Source organism: Borostomias antarcticus (assembly GCF_949987555.1).
Source record: "Borostomias antarcticus genome assembly, chromosome: 5".
In the NCBI taxonomy this organism is placed as follows: Eukaryota; Metazoa; Chordata; class Actinopteri; order Stomiiformes; family Stomiidae; genus Borostomias; species Borostomias antarcticus.
This window is the reverse complement of record NC_140238.1, coordinates 33,847,081-33,868,616: the sequence shown is the minus strand read 5'-3', so window position 1 is coordinate 33,868,616 and position 21,536 is coordinate 33,847,081. Positions and strand designations below refer to the sequence as shown.

Here is a 21,536-nt window from a genome sequence, read left to right as displayed (position 1 = left end):
TTGTTTTAGAAAGGAGATGCACTTGTGAGTTCTGGCAAGTAGTAGTACACTGGCTTTTCCTACGTTAAATGCAATTATTTTAAGTCGCTTTGGATAAAAGCGTCAGCTAAATGACTGTAATGTAATGTAAAATGTAGGCCTAGAGTCTGTTTTCTGTTCCTGGAATTGCAGTGGTCTGACCTGAAGGAACTTTTCTTAATCATTTAGCATCCCAGTAAAACCTCACATACATTGTTCATTCTGCAAGGGAGTCAACCACCAATAAGCTACTCAGGGCAAAATAACCAATGATGGACATTGTGTACCTAGTAGTGATCTGCTAGAGGAGATTACCCCCATGGCCTGATTCTGCTGAAGATGAGCCGGTGAATACCGTCCGTGTTCATACATTATTCCATGTTTCCTTGGATTAGTTTGGGAGTTGAATATTGTAATTTTCTAATTCTAAACCAATGAAGTTTGAAATATGTAAAAACAGCATATTACATTTTTATAAGAGTTCCTTCTAAATTAAATTGTATGAATTCCAAATAAGTTTCAAGTTTTTCCATACTGAAGAAAAGAAGGCAGAAGGGTACAGTACAAGGGTACAGTACACTACAATTAGTTCAAAGGCTCCAAATGTGTGCATGAAGATTCTGCTCTTATTTGAATCTTATAATGATCTGGGTAAATTAATCTCTGATGTGAGGAAATCCCAACTCATGATGTTATTGCTGATGGTTCTAATGGTTCTAATGGTTAAACATGTTCCTCTGCATGTTGAGAATAATGGTTAAACATGTCCCTCTGCATGTTGAGAATAATGGTTAAACACGTCCCTCTGCATGTTGAGAATAATGGTTAAACATGTCCCTCTGCATGTTGAGAAGTACATCCCAAATGAAGCTCGTTGATCATTTCACTCAACGTCCTGTCGGCGTTGGTCTCACCCTTATTTAAATTAGATAAATAAAAGGTTTGTTAAATGGTTCCGTTTGTCATTCAGTTCATTTCACAAAACAATGGGTTCTTTAGTGATCCATTTCCTTCTGTGCTTCAAGCCAGTGAGTTCCTCCTGCAACAAGACTCAGATCCTTGTATCCTGGTTGTTCATATGTTCATGTTATATGTAGGCATGTATTTTATTTCTGACGGTGCCTCTTGGCTAGGTCATCATTGAAAATGAGAACTGGTTCTCAACTGATTTTACGTAGTAAAATAACGTTTTTTTGTTTGTTTTTAAAAGACTCTTAGATGAACTTAGTCCTATACTGCCTAAAGTTTCTATACTGCCTCATGAGAACGCTCAATATTGTTGTACGGTTGAAAAAAGTTATATTGTTTAAAAATTAGGATTTTTATTTGGTTTTGGTGGTCAGATTATTTTCAATACCAACAGGCATAAATGCAACATACATTATGGAAGAAAATAAAACTAGTATTGAGACAGTGTGCATGATAATAAACAATGTTCCAATAATTTCTGAATGGCAGAAAAGAAACCAAAACCTTGAACAGAATGAAACTGTCACAGAAATAAAAGCGATACCTATCTTCCATGTCACCTGGTAACACTGGAGACGGCCTCGCATGAATGCATTTCCACTTTGGCTTTTCTGGACCATTTCTTTTGACAAGCAATACCCCAATGATTGCTAGAGAAAGTAATGGTATGGTCTGTCACGGATGGAAGCCATGGCTCTATGTAATACAGGGCCATCATGGTGCTTCCCCATCCAGCACACTGTGACCTGGACCTTCCCACAAGGCTGGCGTGTTTCAGCTCTAACTGCCACGCCAGACTGCAACAGACAACGCACATGACATCATCACCCACACATTACTTGATGGCTTTAAGCAGAAAACTATATTTGCCAAAGTCATCGTCATTTGGAGCAATAAGATGATCTTTTCTCGCTTTGGCCAGTTTCATCAGAAGGAACTCCCTGCGCTCCTTCCATTCCCTCAGCTCCTCGTTCCCGTGCGCCAGCTTGCACATCTCCTCCTCCGTGCACGTTCCTCTCAGGTACCTGTGAGAGGGTCTCCGTCATCAGTCAGCATTCACACAAACATCCATGATCCATAATAGGGCTGCACAATTAATCGTGAATTAATCGAAATCGCGATTATGACCTCCGCAATTAACTAATCGCAAAAGGCCGCAATTAATGTGATTAATAATTTTGCTTTGAATTGAGTGTGCTAGGACTACACGGACGAATCACAGGCGCTTATGCTGTCTGACCAATCACATGCGTTCCCGCTCAGTGCGCTGTGCGCAGACTGAGAAGACAGATAGCAGTAGGTCAAGACAAGTGTCACAAGAGAACCCGCAGCCGTGAGTAAAAATGAGCGAAAACAAGGTCAGTGAGTTAGTAACAAGAAAGGAATCAACGTCCGTGATTTGGGAGCATTTTGGTTATTATATATTAATATTGTATATAAAATATTAATCGCAATTATTAATCGCAATTACTATTTTGAAGAAAATAATCTCAATTATTCTCTTTTGTCATAATCGTGCAGGCCTAATGGATAACCTTGAACTCAGGAGGTGCGCAGAAGCCTCACCTCTCGCAGAGTCGCAGGTTCCCGGTGGGGAAGCGATACTGCCAACAGTTCTGATCGTCCTCAGAGTTAAACACTTTGTCTTTGTGCTTTTCTGAGGTGATGTGCTGCTGCCATTGGCGATCACTATTGCAGTTTTTACCACACAGCCAGCAGTGGTTCCCCGCCTATCAGGACACAAGAACATCAGTTTTTACCACACAGCCAGCAGTGGTTCCCCGCCTATCAGGACACAAGAACATCAGTTTTTACCACACAGCCAGCAGTGGTTCCCCGCCTATCAGGACACAAGAACATGTTACCACACAGCCAGCAGTGGTTCCCCGCCTATCAGGACACAAGAGCATCAGTTTTTACCACACAGCCAGCAGTGGTTCCCAGCCTATCAGGACACAAGAACATCAGCTTGTCAAGCAGGACATCAGGCAAACTCAAGAGTCACACAAGTCCAAGTTATAGGGCTGTTATTTGTTATTTGATTCCGATTCACAAGGTTCAGAATCGATTATCGAGTATGATGTTTTTTTAGCTGTAACCTTAATTACATGACTGCCAAGTTATGCAACAAATCAATACTAGGGCTGGGTATCGATACTGATTTCCAAAAATGAATGAATGAATCATTGGATGAATTAATGAACTATTCGTTCATTCATTCATTAAATAACATATCGATTCGGATCCATGAATCGATTCTGAATCATTTGATTTTTTTAACCCAGCCCTAGCAAGTTAGTAAGTGATCTTTCTCTGAGCAGAGGCTCGTCCCACCTCCTCAGCGTAGTCCGTGGGCATGTGGATCTGTTTCTCTGAGCAGACCCTGGTCCCTACCTCCTCATTCTCTGAGCAGACCCTGGTCCCTACCTCCTCATTCCCTGAGCAGACCCTGGTCCCTACCTCCTCATTCCCTGAGCAGACCCTGGTCCCTACCTCCTCATTCCCTGAGCAGACCCTGGTCCCTACCTCCTCAGCGTTGTCTGTGGATCTGTTTCTCTGAGCAGACATGGTCCCTACCTCCTCAGCGTAGTCCGTGGGCATGTGGATCTGCTTCCCGTTCTCCCGGAAGGCGCTGCTGGATGTCTCCTCGCTCCAGCCCGGTTTCTGAGACTGCAGCCACTGCTCGTACAGCTGCTCCATGTCTGCAACTGAACCAGGGACAAGAAGCACACACTGATTTAGACAACAAGATGGCGCCTCGACACGCGTCAGCTTCTACGGGCAGACCGGTGCCTCTCAGGAGGAGTCGATGGAGCACACAGGCAATCCAAGACATTTTATTAGGTGCAGGTAAAAGACCAGCGTTTCATCTTCATCGTCGTCTTTATCAGTCATGATAACACGGCTTGAATTGCCCGTGTGCTCCAGTGACTCCTCCTTTAATGACTCACTGAGTGTTGCCATATTTTGATGTAGGGTTCAGGTTGGCCCTTCAGGCGTCCATCACACAGGAGCGATATCTAACGCCATTGGCAGAACCCATCGGCTCAATCAACTCACTGTTGTTGTCTTTCATGTATTTCCAAAGGTCTCTTTCCTCTGTGCTGTGTGCAAACGTGCAGTTCCCGATGTACTGGCACTTTTTACCAGCAGTCACATGCATGCAAATCTGGAGAGGTAAAAAAAATACAAATGTTTTAAGGCGCTGCCTAGAGGGGATTTCCAGATGAGTCAGCAGAACAACAATAGTGGTTGGACAGGTTTGGTAACCAGGGTTGGCGTGAGGAAATATGTCAACGTAATGCGGACCTACCTCAAACTGAGATGGGATGGGCTTCTTGGTCGGAAGTGGTCGGATTGTTGTCCACTTCTTGCGCTCGATGGAACTGACCAGCACCACGCGCCGGTCTTTCGCCCACCTGCCGTGTAAACCAGAGGCGCTACGCTTACAAGGCTTTCAACAACCGCTTCCTGGAAAGGTTCTGAGATAACTCAAAACCCATCAGGCACACTCACACTCACACAGACACACACCAGTGTTTGCCATGTCTCTCCTTTGATGTTTTTAGCCCTCTTGCTCTGAAAATGTAATTTATTGCTCTATAAATGTTCTTAGCCGGTAGACAAACATACTCCAGGAGCTTGCTCGATCGCCTTGTTGAGAGGGGTCAGGGAAGAATTCTTACAGCTCACTTATCTGGCCCCCGGGTGATTACTGTTTTTTTTGCTTCCCTCTGGAATATGTAGGGGTGGGATGTCTGCCCACCTCCCTTGCTCTCTGTAAAGCGCATTGTGTTGCCTCTGTGTATGAAATGCGCTATATGAATAAAGCTTTGATTGATTGATAACTAGTCACTCACGTATGCCGGGCCTTGGCTGTGCAGTACTTCTTGTTCTTGTCAGCCTCGCTGAGTTGACCATTCCTCCAACACTGACCACAGACGAACAGCATCTTCAGGTTCGGGGGTCCAAACCTCCTTGGGGAGGGAAATTGCTACAGATACAATACAGGTTTGGGTTAGAACACATGGAACAGCTGCCTTTAAAACCTTGTGCATGCAAAATAAAAGTGATAGTGACCTGATGTTAAAGTAGTGACCCCTTTGAAGTGTGCAGATTAGTGTACAGTAACGTGAGCAGCTTTACCTGGATGTCTTGGCAGCTGGTCTCCATGCTCCAGTATTGCTTCGCTTCCTTGACAATATTGTCATGCGTGATGCCTGTAAATATGTATATTCACATACTGACGATGAGTCACAAAAACGTACACTTAAACCAATACTCATTAAAGCCATCAAGCACACACAATGATACAATGGTAAATAAATATAAATGGTAGATGGACTGCACTTATTTAGCGCTTTTATCCAAAGAGCTTTACAATGGCCTCTCATTCACCCATTCACACAACAATGGGTGAATGCTATGCCATGCCAGATGCCATGCAAGGTGCTAGCCTGCTCATTGGGAGCAATTTGGGGTTCAGTGTCTTGCCCAAGGACACTTCGACATGTGGACAGGAGGAGGCGGGATTCGAACCGCCGGCCCTACGATCATTGGACGACCCGCTCTACCACTGAGCCACAGCCGGCCCACAGCCTAGTCAGCGCTGGCTAGCTCACCTAGCTCGTGCTGCATCATCCAGACCTTGAGCTCGATCAGGCTGTGGGCGTAGAAGCACTCGTCCTCGCGCACGCAGCCGTAGCGCACCTCGTGGCGGCAGAGGTCCATCTGGCACTGCAGGCTGTAGGGGCGGATCTTAGAGTACCGCACCGTCGTCTCCCTCAGGATGTGGACAAGGCACCTGAAGACAAACACACATGAATCTCTACCTACTGGCTTTAATGGGAGATCAAATATTATATAACTGTGGGGTTACAATGTTATTACATTCCAAACACTTTGGTTTGGTTGAATATATGGTAAAGACAAGACAGTAACATGGCAGAGGGCTGATATCTAATTCATCCATAAACGCAGCGCTGCTCAGCTTCTAAAACAATGAGCCATGAGGAGGAGGAGGAGGAGGAGGAGGAGCTCACTTATGATCTTCCACCTCATGCTTGGTCACGGGGTGGGAGCAGAGGGAGGGGTTGTCCTTGTTGGTTTTGCTGATTATTCTGGGTTTGTGATCGAAGCACACCTGGAGACCAGATCATACAGATTTCAGACTTGTTCAAACGTTGCACGTGGGGTATACAGATTCATATTTAAGTGCTAGTGGGATGATTTGCTGACGAGAGTTCAGGTGATATGAGGTAACCAGGCCCTCAGCATCGGACGGAGTTGTTGAAACCTGTGTGGAAAGCATTCCAGGCAAAACATGCCCCTGCACTAGAAAACATTGAGATACTTTGACTACTTTGAGATACTTTTTTTTTTTTCTTTTTTTTTTATTAGAAATTATGCCCAAAAAAACATTGATTCGTTTTTCATGGCCGATATCCGCTCCTGCATTATGATCACATGTGAATCCTACTGGTGGGATTAGCATTCTGATCACATGTGAATCCTACTGATTGGATTAGCGTGGTGAGATTAGACCAAGATCCTTGGCATGTAATGACTGTCATCGCCACAAAAATCATCAAATGACAAAATCGCCTCAATAGGCAATATGGCGCAATATTTTTATATTTGGATTATTTTGCTAGTGAGTCATATCATAGGATCATAGGAAGAGTTAAGCAATTACTTCATCTATTGGTTAATCAATCAGTCAATCAGATCAATCAGATCTAATTGACTGATTGATAAACCAATATATAAAGTAACTGCTTAACACATCTATGAACCTAGCTAGTCATAACAGTGTTGTGTGTGATGAGTAATATGAATGAATCACAACATTGGACCTCTACATCAAACGTCTACCGACACATGATATGGGAATACAAATTATTCTCACAAATGAAAAATGAATTCTCAGTTGCAGTTACTGTACATGGCATGCATACTGTAGTAAGGAGGGCGTGTTTAACGCAGGACTCACGCCACAGAGGAACATGCGTACTGTAGTCAGGAGGGCGTGTTTAACGCAGGACTCACGCCACAGAGGAACATCATGGCATGCATACTGTAGTCAGGAGGGCGTGTTTAACGCAGGACTCACGCCACAGAGGAACATCATGGCATGCATACTGTAGTCAGGAGGGCGTGTTTAAAGACTCACGCCACAGAGGAACATCATGGCAGTCATACTGTAGTAAGGAGGGCGTGTTTAACGCAGGACTCACGCCACAGAAGAACATCATGGCATGCATACTGTAGTAAGGAGGGCGTGTTTAACGCAGGACTCACGCCACAGAGGAACATGAAGATACCGTGATGTTCCTGGAGGATCTTTGGGACCGTCAGACTGATCTTCCTGCCCGACCCAAACGGGTCGAACAGCAGATCTCTGCAGATGAATCCTTTGCGCTCCAGCGTCCAAACATCGATCTCCTCCTGGCAGTACGCAAACGTGCAGTGACCAGGGTAACGGCACTCGCCGCCATTGGAAACATCTAGAAAGTAATGATCCTGATCAATAATACGTATTGATTCTTCAGCATGTGTTTGAGGATAGGTGGCTTGACCTGACCTGACCAGTTCAATCCCTATCTAATTTTGTCCTCGTCATTTGCCAGCACACTTGATACACATGATTAGGGCTGGGTTAAAAAAAAAAAAGATTAATCGATTCTGAATCAAATGATTTTGAATTAATTCATGAATCCCGAAATCGATTACTTATTTAATGAATAAATGAAGGAATGAATCGTTCATTAAATCATTCAATGATTCATTCATTCATTCATTCATTTTTGGAAATCAGTATCGATACCCAGCCCTAGTATTGATGTGTTGCATAACTTGGCAGTCATGTAATGAAGGTTACAGCTAAAAAAGTTTTAGTAACACTAACCAAATCCATATTGAATCGAATTGAATCGTGATAATCTATTCTGAACCTTGTGAATCGGAATCGAATCGATTCTTGAAATTCGAATCGATACCCAGCCCTACAAATGATTAAAAAATCGAATAAATTACCTTTGCAGACGTAGTAGGGGCCGACGTACTGCGTCTTAATTGGCCGGGGTCTGATGAGCTTCCAGGTCTGGTCCTGGCAGTGCCTGATCCGCCCCAGTAAAGCATCCTTCTTGCATTTGTGCTCCTCTGTCAGGAGTCTGTAGTCCAGCACACCAGGCCCTGGGAGAGGGACATGAGCTGGCTTTAACACCTGGACCATTCACCTTTTTAAGCCTCTCTTACTCTGAAATGTAATTTAATGTAATTTTTGCTTCCCTCTGGAATATGTAGAGAGTGGGTCGTATGCCCACCTCCCTTGTTCTCTGTAAAGCGCATTGTGTTGCCTCTGGGTATGAAATGCGCTATACAAATAAAGCTTTGATTGATTGATTGATTGATATGGTATATAAGCTGATCAACCCAGTCTCAGCTGGTCCAGGCTGACGGGGAGCAGAGCAGAAGTATGAATAATAACCTGCTCTCTTACCAGTTTTGATAAAGCATTGTGAGCACGCTTGTTTGAATTCGTGGGTTTCAACCAGAGGGTTTTTGGCCAGATCCACAGCGGAGTAGTTCATCCCGGGCATCCCCACGGCCATGCCCATGGCTTTGTCCTCACTATTCAGCTACAGGAACAAAACAAACGTTGATTACTCAGTGTGCACCTCACAGTATTTGCAAGTGGTTTCTAGTCCTTTCTTTTTGAAGTGGTCCCTCACAATGCTTTGCCCGCTTCATCTTTTAAAAATATGGCGCTATTGATTTCTCTGCATTTCTCCCGAGATGGCTGCTTCACTACCACGCTGTTTGATAGTAGATCGAGTACATTTCACGTGCTCAAACAAATCCTTAACGATCAATGAATCGATATTTGATTAATTGTTTGCATCCCTAGTTTTCACAATGAAAAGTTCTCTATAAATACAATGAGTTATTATTATTATTACAACAGCTATCTTTGCTATAACACAATGAGATCAAATGTAGGAGGACATACCTGCTGCATGAATGAATGCTGACCATATCCTGGATTTGGGAAAGAAAGAAAAAAAAAGAATCAGCTGAGACACCTCCATGACCTGTCCTCTCATCTGAGACACCCCCATGACCTGTCCTCTCATCTGAGACACCCCCATGACCTGTCCTCTCATCTGAGACACCCCCATGACCTGTCCTCTCATCTGAGACACCCCCATGACCTGTCCTCTCACCTGAGACACCCCCATGACCTGTCCTCTCATCTGAGACACCCCCATGACCTGTCCTCTCAACTGAGACACCCCCATGACCTGTCCTCTCATCTGAGACACCCCCATGACCTGTCCTCTCATCTGAGACACCTCCATGACCTGTCCTCTCATCTGAGACACCCCCATGACCTGTCCTCTCATCTGAGACACCCCCATGACCTGTCCTCTCATCTGAGACACCCCCATGACCTGTCCTCTCATCTGAGACACCCCCATGACCTGTCCTCTCACCTGAGACACCCCCATGACCTGTCCTCTCATCTGAGACACCCCCATGACCTGTCCTCTCATCTGAGACACCCCCATGACCTGTCCTCTCATCTGAGACACCCCCATGACCTGTCCTCTCATCTGAGACGCCCCCATGACCTGTCCTCTCATCTGAGACACCCCCATGACCTGTCCTCTCATCTGAGACGCCCCCATGATCTGTCCTCTCATCTGAGACACCCCCATGACCTGTCCTCTCATCTGAGACACCCCCATGACCTGTCCTCTCATCTGAGACACCCCCATGACCTGTCCTCTCATCTGAGACACCCCCATGACCTGTCCTCTCATCTGAGACACCCCCATGACCTGTCCTCTCATCTGAGACACCCCCATGACCTGTCCTCTCATCTGAGACGCCCCCATGACCTGTCCTCTCAGCTCAATGGTTCCATAGATTAAGTGTTGGCCTAGCGTGTTGACCCAGCGTGTTGACCCAGCGTGTTGACCCAGCGTGTTGACCCAGCGTGTGGACCCAGCGTGTGAACCCAGCGTGTTGACCCAGCGTGTTGACCCAGCGTGTGAACCCAGCGTGTTGACCCAGCATGTTGACCCAGCGTGTGAACCCAGCGTGTTGACCCAGCGTGTTGACCCAGCGTGTTGACCCAGCGTGTTGACCCAGCGTGTTGACCCAGCGTGTTGACCCAGCGTGTGAACCCAGCGTGTTGACCCAGCGTGTGAACCCAGCGTGTGAACCCAGCGTGTTAACCCAGCGTGTGAACCCAGCGTGTTGACCCAGCGTGTTGACCCAGCGTGTGAACCCAGCGTGTTGACCCAGCGTGTTGACCCAGCGTGTTGACCCAGCGTGTAACCCAGCGTGTAACCCAGCGTGTTGACCCAGCGTGTTGACCCAGCGTGTTAACCCAGCGTGTTGACCCAGCGTGTTGACCCAGCGTGTGAACCCAGCGTGTGAACCCAGCGTGTGAACCCAGCGTGTTGACCCAGCGTGTTGACCCAGCGTGTGAACCCAGCGTGTTGAACCAGCGTGTTGACCCAGCGTGTGAACCCAGCGTGTGAACCCAGCGTGTTGACCCAGCGTGTGAACCCAGCATGTGAACCCAGCGTGTTGACCCAGCGTGTGAACCCAGCGTGTTGACCCAGCGTGTTGACCCAGCGTGTTAACCCAGCGTGTTGACCCAGCGTGTTGACCCAGCGTGTGAACCCAGCGTGTGAACCCAGCGTGTTGACCCAGCGTGTTAACCCAGCGTGTTGACCCAGCGTGTTGACCCAGCGTGTGAACCCAGCGTGTTGACCCAGCGTGTGAACCCAGCGTGTGAACCCAGCGTGTGAACCCAGCGTGTTGACCCAGCGTGTTGACCCAGCGTGTTGACCCAGCGTGTTGACCCAGCGTGTTGACCCAGCGTGTTGACCCAGCGTGTTGACCCAGCGTGTGAACCCAGCGTGTGAACCCAGCAGGTAGTAGTGTACATAGTAGTGAACATACTGTAGTCATGAAAGCTATATTTGATGAACACGCCATGCTTGTGAACACTCAGGACTATGATCCCGCAAAACCACTGGTATTTTTATCGTCAGCAGTGACTTTCAACTCCATGAGTACTGGTACCTGTTTAATGAGTACTGGTACCTGTTTAATGAGTACTGGTACCTGTTTAATGAGTACTGGTGTCTGTTTAATGAGTACTGGTACCTGTTTAATGAGTACTGGTACCTGTTTAATGAGTACTGGTACCTGTTTAATGAGTACTGGTACCTGTTTAATGAGTACTGGTGCCTGTTTAATGAGTACTGGTACCTGTTTCATGAGTACTGGTACCTGTTTGTGATTCTGACATGGAGAGGCTGTCCAGCGAGTCCAGGGGGGAAGTGAAGGAGTCCAGGGGGGAGGTGAAGGAGTCCAGGCCGAGGGAATAGGCGCTGGACCCGGCCTTGTGGTACGGGGGGGGCAGGTAGATGGTGCACTGAGACGCCAGATTGTGGAACGGGCTGATGTGGGACGGCATATGGAACGGACCAGGCATGGAGTTAGAAGAGGCAACGCTGGTGGGCAGAGGAATGGGCCCCTTCACCGTGGGGATGCCCTGAGAGAGAGAGGACCAGGCATGGAGTTAGAAGAGGCAACGCTGGTGGGCAGAGGAATGGGCCCCTTCACCGTGGGGATGCCCTGAGAGAGAGAGGACCAGGCATGGAGTTAGTAGAGGCAACGCTGGTGGGCAGAGGAATGGGCCCCTTCACCGTGGGGATGCCCTGAGAGAGAGAGGGCCAGGCATGTTAGTACTGGAGCTTTCTACAACATACTGGCATTTTCAAAAGAAACGTAATATTATTTATATGGTCAACAAAAATCATGTATTCTATAGTGAGCAGATTCCATTTCAGAGTAGGGCTGGGTATCGATTCGAATTTCAAGAATCGATTCCGATTCACAAGGTTCAGAATCAATTATCACGATTCGATTCGATTCAGTTAGTGTTACTAAAACCTGTTTTTTTAGCTGTAACCTTAATTACATGACTGCCAAGTTATGCAATACATCAATACTAGGGCTGGGCATCGATACTGATTTCCAAAAATGAATGAATGAATCATTGAATGAATGAATGAACTATTCATACCTTCATTTATTCATTCATTCATTAAATAAAAGATTGATTTTGGGATTCATGAATCGATTCTGAATCATTTGACTCAGAATCGATGAATCAATTTTTTAAACCCAGCCCTATTTCAGAGCACAGCTGGAAACCCACCAAGGGAGATTCAGGGGGGCCCGCTTGGTCCAAAAGATCGTCCAGGTCATCTCCCATAATGTCCGCATCGTAGTCCAAGCGTGGCTCTGGCGCTGGATAGGACTCGCTGGCTCTGACGCCATTCACCATGACAGGCATGGGGGGCAAGGCCCCAGGGACGGGCTCCAGGGTATGAGCCTCGCTGGGCGAGAGGGACGAGATCCTGCTGACGGGAGGAGACGCCGCCACCAGCTTCTCACTACGAGGGAGGTGGGCCGCTACGTGGCCCGGGCCCAGGGATGGACCTTGACCTGGACCTAGGCATGGAGCTTGAACTGGACCTAGGGATGGAGCTTGAACTGGGACAGGAACCTGAATTGGGGCTTGGACTTGAATTGGAGCTTGAATTTGAACTGGAGCTGGAATTTGAACTGGAGCTGGAGCGGGAACATGGGTTTCCTGAGTGAACTCTTCTGAAATAGATAGAAAAGGATTGTGGAATGAGCAGTTTATATTTTGCACTTGGATGTTACCTCATTAGATCAGAAATGCAAGATCAATCCTTGTGCTTCCTCTTACCCATCTCTATATCTTCCACAGATGAGGAACCATGGGAAAACTGAAACAACACAAATACAGGCCATAAGAATCTGTGTTCATTGACTGGAGCCTGATGTTTCTGAATAGCACAGGTGGAAGAAGCATGTCGCCTGTGGTACCTTGTCATTGGAGGCACCTGCACAGCTCGATCCAGGCAAGGCATTTATGGCCGGCTGTTAAAAATATAGAACATAAGATAGTCTTGAGATAGCAGAAATGTGGAGATCTCCATCTACCAATATGTCTGGAGAGTTCTATATTCAAGATGACATCAATGACAGCGAGAACAGCTGCTAGCAAACCTACGCCCACTGCTTTGGATTGGTTCACACCTGAGTAAACCTACGCCCACTGCTTTGGATTGGTTCAAACCTGAATAAGCCTACGCTTATTTCTTAAGCCTACGCTTAATTTCACTGAGAAGACAGATAGCAGTAGGGCAAGACCAGTGTCACAAGAGTACCTGCAGCCGTGAGTAGTGACAAAATGAGTGAAAACGAGTTAGTAGCAAGAAAGGGATCAACATCTGTGATTTGGGAGCATTTTGGTTATTATATATTAATATTATATATTAAATATGAATCACAATTATTAATCGCAATTACCATTTTGAAGCAAATAATCTCAATTATTATCTTTTGTCATAATCGTGCAGCCCTACATAGCATGGAGCCCCAGTGACTTGTTTCATTCGTACCCAAGGTCAGGAGAGCGTTTTCGGCCCCTAGAGAACAAGCTCTGCCCCCTCAGCATCTCTTCTCAGAGACCTCCACATTGAGGGGGCGGCCGCTCCGAGTGCTTCAAGGTGAAAATCTCTGAACTTTTCAGAAAGGCACTGGACTCGCCACTGCCGCGCAACTGAGGCAACCAATCAGATATTAGATAGGGTTGGACCAATCAGATATTAGATAGGGTTGGACCAATCAGATATTAGATAGGGTTGGACCAATCAGGTAGGGAGTCTGGAGACATGTCCAGCGCCCAGCTAGAGAAAGGATATCTCAAAGGCCACTATCATATCATAATAAATACATCCAGCCAAGTTGTCAGAGGTAAGAGACGGTCTGATCACCAGCTACTGTATCTAGCTGGCTAACGGGTTATATTTTTAGACGCTATATTAATTTACTTAAGATGCAGTTGTGCTTGGCTGTGCTTGGCTGTTAAGGGCTGTGGAACGTCATCACAAAACTAGCAATGGTTAGCCAATCATCTTCCTCTTCCTCGTGTGGGTACGTTGTTGCATCCTCTCCCCCCCGGGCTCGGGGCTTATCAGCCAACGCCAGCTGTGTCAAACTCGGCTGCTTATAAACAGCTAATCTGATGCCCTGTGAGCAGTTGTTGTGCTTGATTTAACTTTCTAAATTGTTTTGGGTCAGTGACATTAGGGTACCGATAATCAGAGATAACTGTCAAAAATATTCTCTCACCTCAGATATAATTTTGTCTGCCATTGTTTTCAAAAATGGTTACATCATTATGGACATCCCTGCGTCACGTTTGCAGTGCATTGTGGGAGCGCTTTCTTGATAAAGCTCTCCCCAGCGCCCTGCCCTTGGACCATGCCCTAATTGTTTCCACTCAGCTTTAGCAACACAAGCAGTGTATGTTTACCAAGTACCACTCCATAAATTCAATTTTGATTTCAGGTAAAACCAGTATTGAAAGTAAATGCCTGCATATTAACCAGTTAGCTGTATGAGGAAGCAGTTGTGTGTGGGACATACTCTCACCTTGCTCCTGACATAGGCTTTGCGGATTTTCAATCCTAACATTTTGGCAAGGTCCTGAGTCAACTGCATGACATTGGGATCCTGAGAAACAAATGAAATATTCACAGAAGAGGTTAGATATTAATGCAGTTAAAAGGCATTGTGTGCAAAGCAAATATGAGAGGAAAATAATGGCTGCTTTCACCTGAGGCACGGCTAGAGAGCACTTAGCGACGGCTTCATAGGCCTCTTGGTGTCGACCCATCTCCTTCAGGGACCGGGCTTTCCTGTACAGAGCTCTGTAGTTTCCTTCATTCAGCTGAAGCGCCTTCTCACAGTCCTCAAACGCCTGGTCATGGAGCCCCTGAGATACGGTGCAAAATAGAGTTATTTGAGGAGAGTAGAGGAGTACCCTGAAAATAATAATAAAAGAAATTGGGCATAAACTAAATGTCAATCAAATCACACTAGCAGGAACGTGACTTACCGGTTCAATGTTTAAGCACGCAGCGGCACGATTGGCGTAAAGTTTTTCCAGTATTCCGGTGGAGACGTTGATCTCCTCTGAATCTGCATATTCTGCGATGCTCAAGGCCTCAGTGTACATTTCAATAGATCTGGTCCACTCCCCTTCTTTGAACACGTCGTTACCCTCCCCAAAAAGATTCCTCACAAGGTCCTGAATAAACACCTGATGTCACAAAATAAATATATGTCAATTTTGATATTCGCATGTCTGAATTTTTTTTCCAACTGCCATTTGTCACGACTACTCACCTCATATTGGTCCTGTGTTCCTGGAAAGGGCAGAGTCGACCTGGATACGAATAACACAAGAGATGACTGTAAACACGATCAAATAAACAGTGCAAATACAACCCAATGAAACAATATCACGCCAACAATCTCTCTCTAAACATAAGAATCCACACAAATAAATAAATAAATGAGCAACCCAGAGTCCCAACTCAGCTGTTCATGGAGTCCCAGAGAGATTGGTACCACTGTATAAATAAACAATTAGATGTCTCTTGAGACAATGACTTTAGCTTTTCCTCCCAGATGACTGGCGCTTACTGGCATAATAGCTGTGTGTCGGGCTTCCTTGTGCCACATGACCAATCACAACCCCCTGAGAGACCAGGACTTGATGGAGGACCACCACATGATCAACCAGACCCCCTGAGAGACCAGGACTTGATGGAGGACCACCACATGATCAATCAGAGCCCCCTGAGACCAGGACTTGATGGATGACCACCACATGATCAATCAGAACCCCCTGAGAGACCAGGACTTGACGGACGACCCACTGGACTTACTGGATGAACTGGAGCCCGTTCTGAATATTCTGCCACCGGCTGCTTCTGTCCTGATACACCGTCGCCATCGTGTCATGTATGATCCGGCTCTGAAGTCAACACCTGTAATCACAGTCACCGTGTTAACTGATAGTGTTCTTACCAAGATCATGATTTATCACTTTAGTATAACGTTAAATATATAGACGTGCCCATATAGTATAGGAAGAGGAGCAAAGACATGTTTCAAACAAATAACCAGGCTAGTAACCAGGCTAGTAACCAGGCTAGTAACCAGGCTAGGAACCAGGCTAGGAACCAGGCTAGTAACCAGGCTAGGAACCAGGCTAGTAACCAGGCTAGTAACCAGGCTAGGAACCAGGCTAGGAACCAGGCTAGTAACCAGGCTGGCTAAGGTTACAGCTGAGAAGACATGAACAGATCTAGAGTCTGTTTCCATGCTTCCCAGGCTGCTTGAGCACAAGCTCTGCTCTCATCTCACTGAGCCAGCCAGGCATGCCAGAGCAAACCACTTCCCTAGCCAGGCAGCTAGCACGAATGTGCATCAATACTTCTGTATAGTTCAAAGCAACATTATCTACCTAGCTCACTAGATATACTCAAAAAAATAGTGCAACACGTAGGGGGGAAAACAATTAGCTAAATTAAGCAAAATGACCTGTAACTAGGCAGAATGTGTGAGGATGCACGAGGTAGCTAGCTAGCATCCCGTTAGCATGCTAGCTGCTGGAGTGTGGCTAACGCTAGCAGGCTAACTACACAGTTATTCTGCTGGATATCCAGCTAGATCGTATTTCAGCCTGGGGTTATTGCATTTCATGGTTGAATTTTACTGGGAAATTGTTCCCAAATACTCACACTCCACATTTGCGACTGTGATCTGGTTTGGCTGCTTCTTCAGTTGTGACTCTGGTCCAGCAGGTTGAGCCGCGCATGCGCAGTAGTGACTCTGGTTCAGCAGGTTGAGCCGCGCATGCGCAGGCCTGCCCCCCTCTCCTCACGAGCAACACTGCCCCCTGGTGGTCAGGGCCGGACTGGGCTCAGGTGATCATTAAGACCATGGATAGGCTAATCCAGTAGCATAATAATCTATTAATACATCCATGATAATAATCCATAATGCTTATAGATAAAGAGCAATGCATTTGAATAGGTCTCTGATTATGAAACTGAAAACCCATCCCTACCAATTAGCCTTATGTGAATGAAATCATTCAAACAAGGATAGGCTAATCCAGAAGCATAATAATCTATTAATACATCCATGATAATAATCCATAATTCTTACAGATAAACAGCAATGCATTTGAATAGGTCCTACCCTGATTATGAAACTGAATCCCTACCAATTAGCCTTATGTGAATGAAATCATTCAAACAAGAAGTATGTTTGTGAAGTAAAACAAAGTGTTCTTCATTGAGTCATCTGAAAAGTAGATTTGAGTGGCCTCCAAAGTTGCATCAGTGAGAGTGAGAGGAAGTCAGGGTTAGGGGGGATTATGCTGGGACGTCCCACGCGAGGGAGGGATGCTCGTGGGATTATTCAACACAGCGTCTAAAAACAGCAGCCCGCTGAATGACTATGTTCACCAGGGTGGAAATGACTCTGTTCACCAGGGGGTAAATACACCAGGGTGGAAATAAGCGGCACTCTTAGCGGCAGCCTGTTGCACACCATGACCGCGCTCTGCCGAGCACTTCTCCTGTTGACTGGTAAGTTTTTCACTTCTAATGGACTTTGAAAATAACATTTTATGGCACAGCCTACTGTAACTGATACAACCATCTCTGGTGATGTGTTTTTGAGTAGTGTAATTGAGCTCAGTGTGCTGTAGGTCTACGTGGTTGATACTAGAAAACCTTTAGGCTACTTTTGTTCTGTTCTGTCATTGAGGACAAATTAATTTGAATGCGATCTGGGTCATGTAACTATACTTATTGGGCTGTGCCAGGGACAGCTCCCGGGCCAACTGCTTATTTGCATTATGGTGTGTGATAGGAAAAACTATCCATCACTGCTCTATTTCTTAAGGTTCCATGTTCTTTCTGTACAAGTACTGTACATAACAAAATAAATGTGATGCCTTGAATACTGACATCATGATTTCCATTTCCTCACAAATAATGTAATACAGGACAGACAGTATGCCTGACAGATAGATAGATAGATAGATAGATAGATAGATAGATAGATAGATAGATAGATAGATAGATAGATAGATAGGTACAGGTAGATAGATAGATAGATAGATAGATAGATAGATAGATAGATAGATAGATAGATAGATAGATAGATAGATAGATAGATAGATAGATAGATAGATAGATAGATAGATAGGTACAGGTAGATAGATAGATAGATAGATAGATAGATAGATAGATAGATAGATAGATAGATAGATAGATAGATAGGTACAGGTAGGTAGATAGATAGATAGATAGATAGATAGATAGATAGATAGATAGATAGATAGATAGATAGATAGATAGATAGATAGATAGATAGATAGATAGATAGATAGATAGATAGACAGACAGACAGGTACAGATAGATAGATAGATAGATAGATAGATAGATAGATAGATAGATAGATAGATAGATAGATAGATAGATAGATACAGTACTTGAATGTATGGCACGGTAGTTATCTATTGCAGATTGCTGTGGACAGTGAGAAGTTGCTGATTTCCATCAGGAGAGCTGAGTTTGTTGTTGTTTGTGTTGTTTGTGCAGTAGGCGTGGCCTGCCTGGCGTTGCAGAGTTCCCCTCGGACCAGGAGAGGCCTGCTGGAGCTGGCAGGGGTCATTAAGTGCAGCACCGGCAGATCGGCCCTGTCCTACATGATGTACGGCTGCTACTGCGGCCTGGGCGGTCAGGGCTGGCCCAGGGACAAGGCGGACTGGTGAGGAGGGGTCCGAGGCTCCGCCATCTTGAAAGTGATTATAGATACTAGTGGGGCGGCTGTAGCTCAGTTGGTAGAGCGGGTCGTTCAGTGATCGAAGGGTCGGTGGTTCGAATCCCAGCTCAGACTGTCCACATGTCGAAGTGTCCTTGAGCAAGACACCTAACCCCAAATTGCTCCCAATGAGCAGGTTAGCACCTTGCATGGCAGCTACCGCCATTGGTGTGTGAATGTGTGTGTGAATGAGTGGCCATTGTAAAGCGCTTTGAGTGGCGCTAAGGTGTAAAAGCGCTATATAAGTGCAGTCCATTTAGCATTTACTAGTCTCAGCTAGCCCTACTGTAGCTCTCTCCCTATTTCGGGGGAAGCTGAAACTCTAGATATACATCCTGTAACTTTCGTTCTGTAAATCCATGGGTTTTGGGGGGACTGAGAGACGGAGACCACTTTCTCTTTCTTAGTAGAGGTCTGGTCTATGTGATAATTAGACTGCACATTTGGGGTTTTACGTTCCCCTCAATTTGGTATTTGAAAATAGGCTCAGCGACACTCCCACAGCCAAGACTGTAACCACTGCTTCCTTCCTCTCCTCATCACACATCTCCCACAAACCATCCAGATCTCCTAAACACGTCCTCCCCTCCCTCCTCGTTTCCTCTTCTTCAAAATAGACCTGTTTGGTTCAGGCTGCAGTGATCTGGCTGAGATGCATCAACACAGTGAGATTAATAAGAATGCATCCTCTTATTCACCATCATTGAATAAGGCATCACCATAGTTGAGGTTTGTTTTTGACATTACTCATTAGGAACTGCATTTAAACAAAATTTGATCACCTACATACTTCACCCACATATGTACTTCAGTGTTTATATATATAGAATATCTTTTTCATGTTATAATCTAATAATCTAATATGATGAAAACTGCAGGTCTGCTGCAACTCTCAGTTCTTTTAAATCAAGACTGAAGACTTTTCTTTTTGCCGCTGCTTTTTATCGAATAAATCAAATAATTATTCATTCATACACCGCACTGTAACTTTTATTCCTGTATTTTATTTTTCCTGCATTTTATTTTAAATGACCTTTTTTGCATTTCGTTTCATATGACATTTTATGTGTTTCTTGCACTTTGTCTTGATGTTTTTAATGTGTCATGTAAAGCACTTTGAATTATGCTGACATGTGCTCTACAAATAGACTTGCCTTGCCTTGCCTATGATATTCCCAGAAGCTCATGAGAACGCTGTGTGTTCCTTATGAAGGTGTTGTCACAGACATGACTGCTGCTACGGAGATGCTGAACTCGCCGGCTGCCAGACCAAGACAGAGATGTATCGCTGGACATGTGAGGACAAGACTGCAGAATGTGGTACGTCATCTTCAATCTGACTAATCAAATCCTGCAGTTAAGGCAAACGGTATTGTGTTGTATTACTGTAAAAGTCACAGTGAGTCCTGCTGTAATCATTATTGCTCATTATTAAACTTATCTGAAACCTATCTTTGCTCTAACACTGATATGAGGGACATGCTTTTCATTGGACACATATCTTGTACTGTACATATTACAAATGAACCACCTTGAACATTGCAGTGGCTACTTATAAGAGAAAAAAACACATTGATACTGTGGGTTTATTTTTCAGTGTTATGTATTTGTGCTGTGAAATATACATGCGATGTAATGTTTTTTTTTGGTGAAAGACAACCAGCGTTTTACCACAACACATATATGGGTCCTCCTTAATGTACGTTTATGAGTGAACCACAAACCCGGTACGGTAGCGTTTAAAACAGTACAGACATTATTGGAGGGGGGAGAGTTTGGGAGGGGATGGGCGCGGAAGGGGGTAGTTTCCAGCCCTCGTTTGGAAGTATTTTAAGTTCTTCCTAACCACAGTAATTGCTTTTTTTTCACAGTCAGCAGCACCCCTGACGATGTTGACAGTATTTATGTAAACGCCAGACATGAACTCATTTTGAAAGCACAGGAAAAAAAGTTTCACTCAAGGAACCTTTTGATTTCACCTTTACTTTTTGTTCCAGATTATCTGAAGGACAAATGTGAGAAAATTCTCTGCAAATGTGACCGAGAGGCGGCCAGATGTTTGAGAAAGGCTCCTTTCATACGGAAATATGCTCTTTGGCCAGATTTCCTCTGTGGATGTGAGCACCCAACATGCAATATTTACTGATCCAATAAATGCACAGTCGATCAACACATGTAGATATCTGTATTATCTGTGTTGCACCTCCTTTAAGATGATTACATGAACATGCTGCTTTATTAGTAAACTCATTCAGTAATGTTTTCTAGCATACGCTGTAGACATAAAATGTGTAAAAACAGTTTTGTAAAAGTGAAAGCATGTTTCCTCCTCCACGTCTAGACCATGGACTGCTTGGTGCTTAGAAAGGAGGGATGTGGAGGAGAGGAGAGATCAGGATGCAGTCTGTTACAATAGTATCTTTATCTTCTGGGAAGCAGTATTCTTACCTTTTATTGCCACTGGTTACTCAGATTCCCTCAAACTCATTCATAGAACTCGTCTTTGGGATTTAGCACTGTTAAAATGGAGAGGTTCTTATTGGAAACCTTTCACCAACATTGTTTAGCCAGGTTTTATTTAAGGAGAGCAGAAGTACCCACTCAAGATCACCAGCAGATGTCAGTGAATGTTACTACTCAAGAAGGTGTGTTTTTCTGAAGTGTCGCCACACAGGTTATTGTTCCACACTACACACTATTAAATTTAATTACAAATAATTATCCCTTAACTTTA

At 45.0% G+C, this 21,536-nt stretch overlaps 2 protein-coding genes across 2 annotated transcripts; one reads left to right on the top strand and one right to left on the bottom strand.

Annotated features, from left to right (window-relative positions):
• Positions 1-1,362: 1,362 nt before the first annotated feature.
• Positions 1,363-16,773, bottom strand: zc3h7a (zinc finger CCCH-type containing 7A). Its single transcript, XM_084437720.1, has 23 exons — positions 16,704-16,773; positions 15,846-15,947; positions 15,301-15,340; positions 15,011-15,214; positions 14,729-14,887; positions 14,545-14,625; positions 12,931-12,984; positions 12,791-12,830; positions 12,233-12,684; positions 11,299-11,563; positions 8,999-9,027; positions 8,489-8,627; positions 8,023-8,181; positions 7,288-7,493; positions 6,030-6,130; positions 5,610-5,791; positions 5,134-5,207; positions 4,848-4,981; positions 4,301-4,406; positions 4,048-4,156; positions 3,565-3,695; positions 2,554-2,717; positions 1,363-2,012 (listed from the first exon to the last, which is right to left on the bottom strand). The coding sequence occupies exons 2-23, from the start codon at positions 15,911-15,913 to the stop codon at positions 1,823-1,825; spliced, it is 3,087 nt and encodes a 1,028-aa protein (XP_084293846.1). The 5' UTR covers positions 15,914-15,947; positions 16,704-16,773; the 3' UTR covers positions 1,363-1,822.
• A 748-nt stretch (positions 16,774-17,521) lies between these two features.
• On the top strand, positions 17,522-20,948 carry pla2g10 (phospholipase A2 group X; the record flags this gene model as incomplete). The annotated part of the gene is made up of 4 exons (XM_084439147.1): positions 17,522-17,558; positions 18,580-18,748; positions 20,016-20,122; positions 20,800-20,948. The coding sequence occupies 4 exons, from the start codon at positions 17,522-17,524 to the stop codon at positions 20,946-20,948; spliced, it is 462 nt and encodes a 153-aa protein (XP_084295273.1).
• Positions 20,949-21,536: the final 588 nt, after the last annotated feature.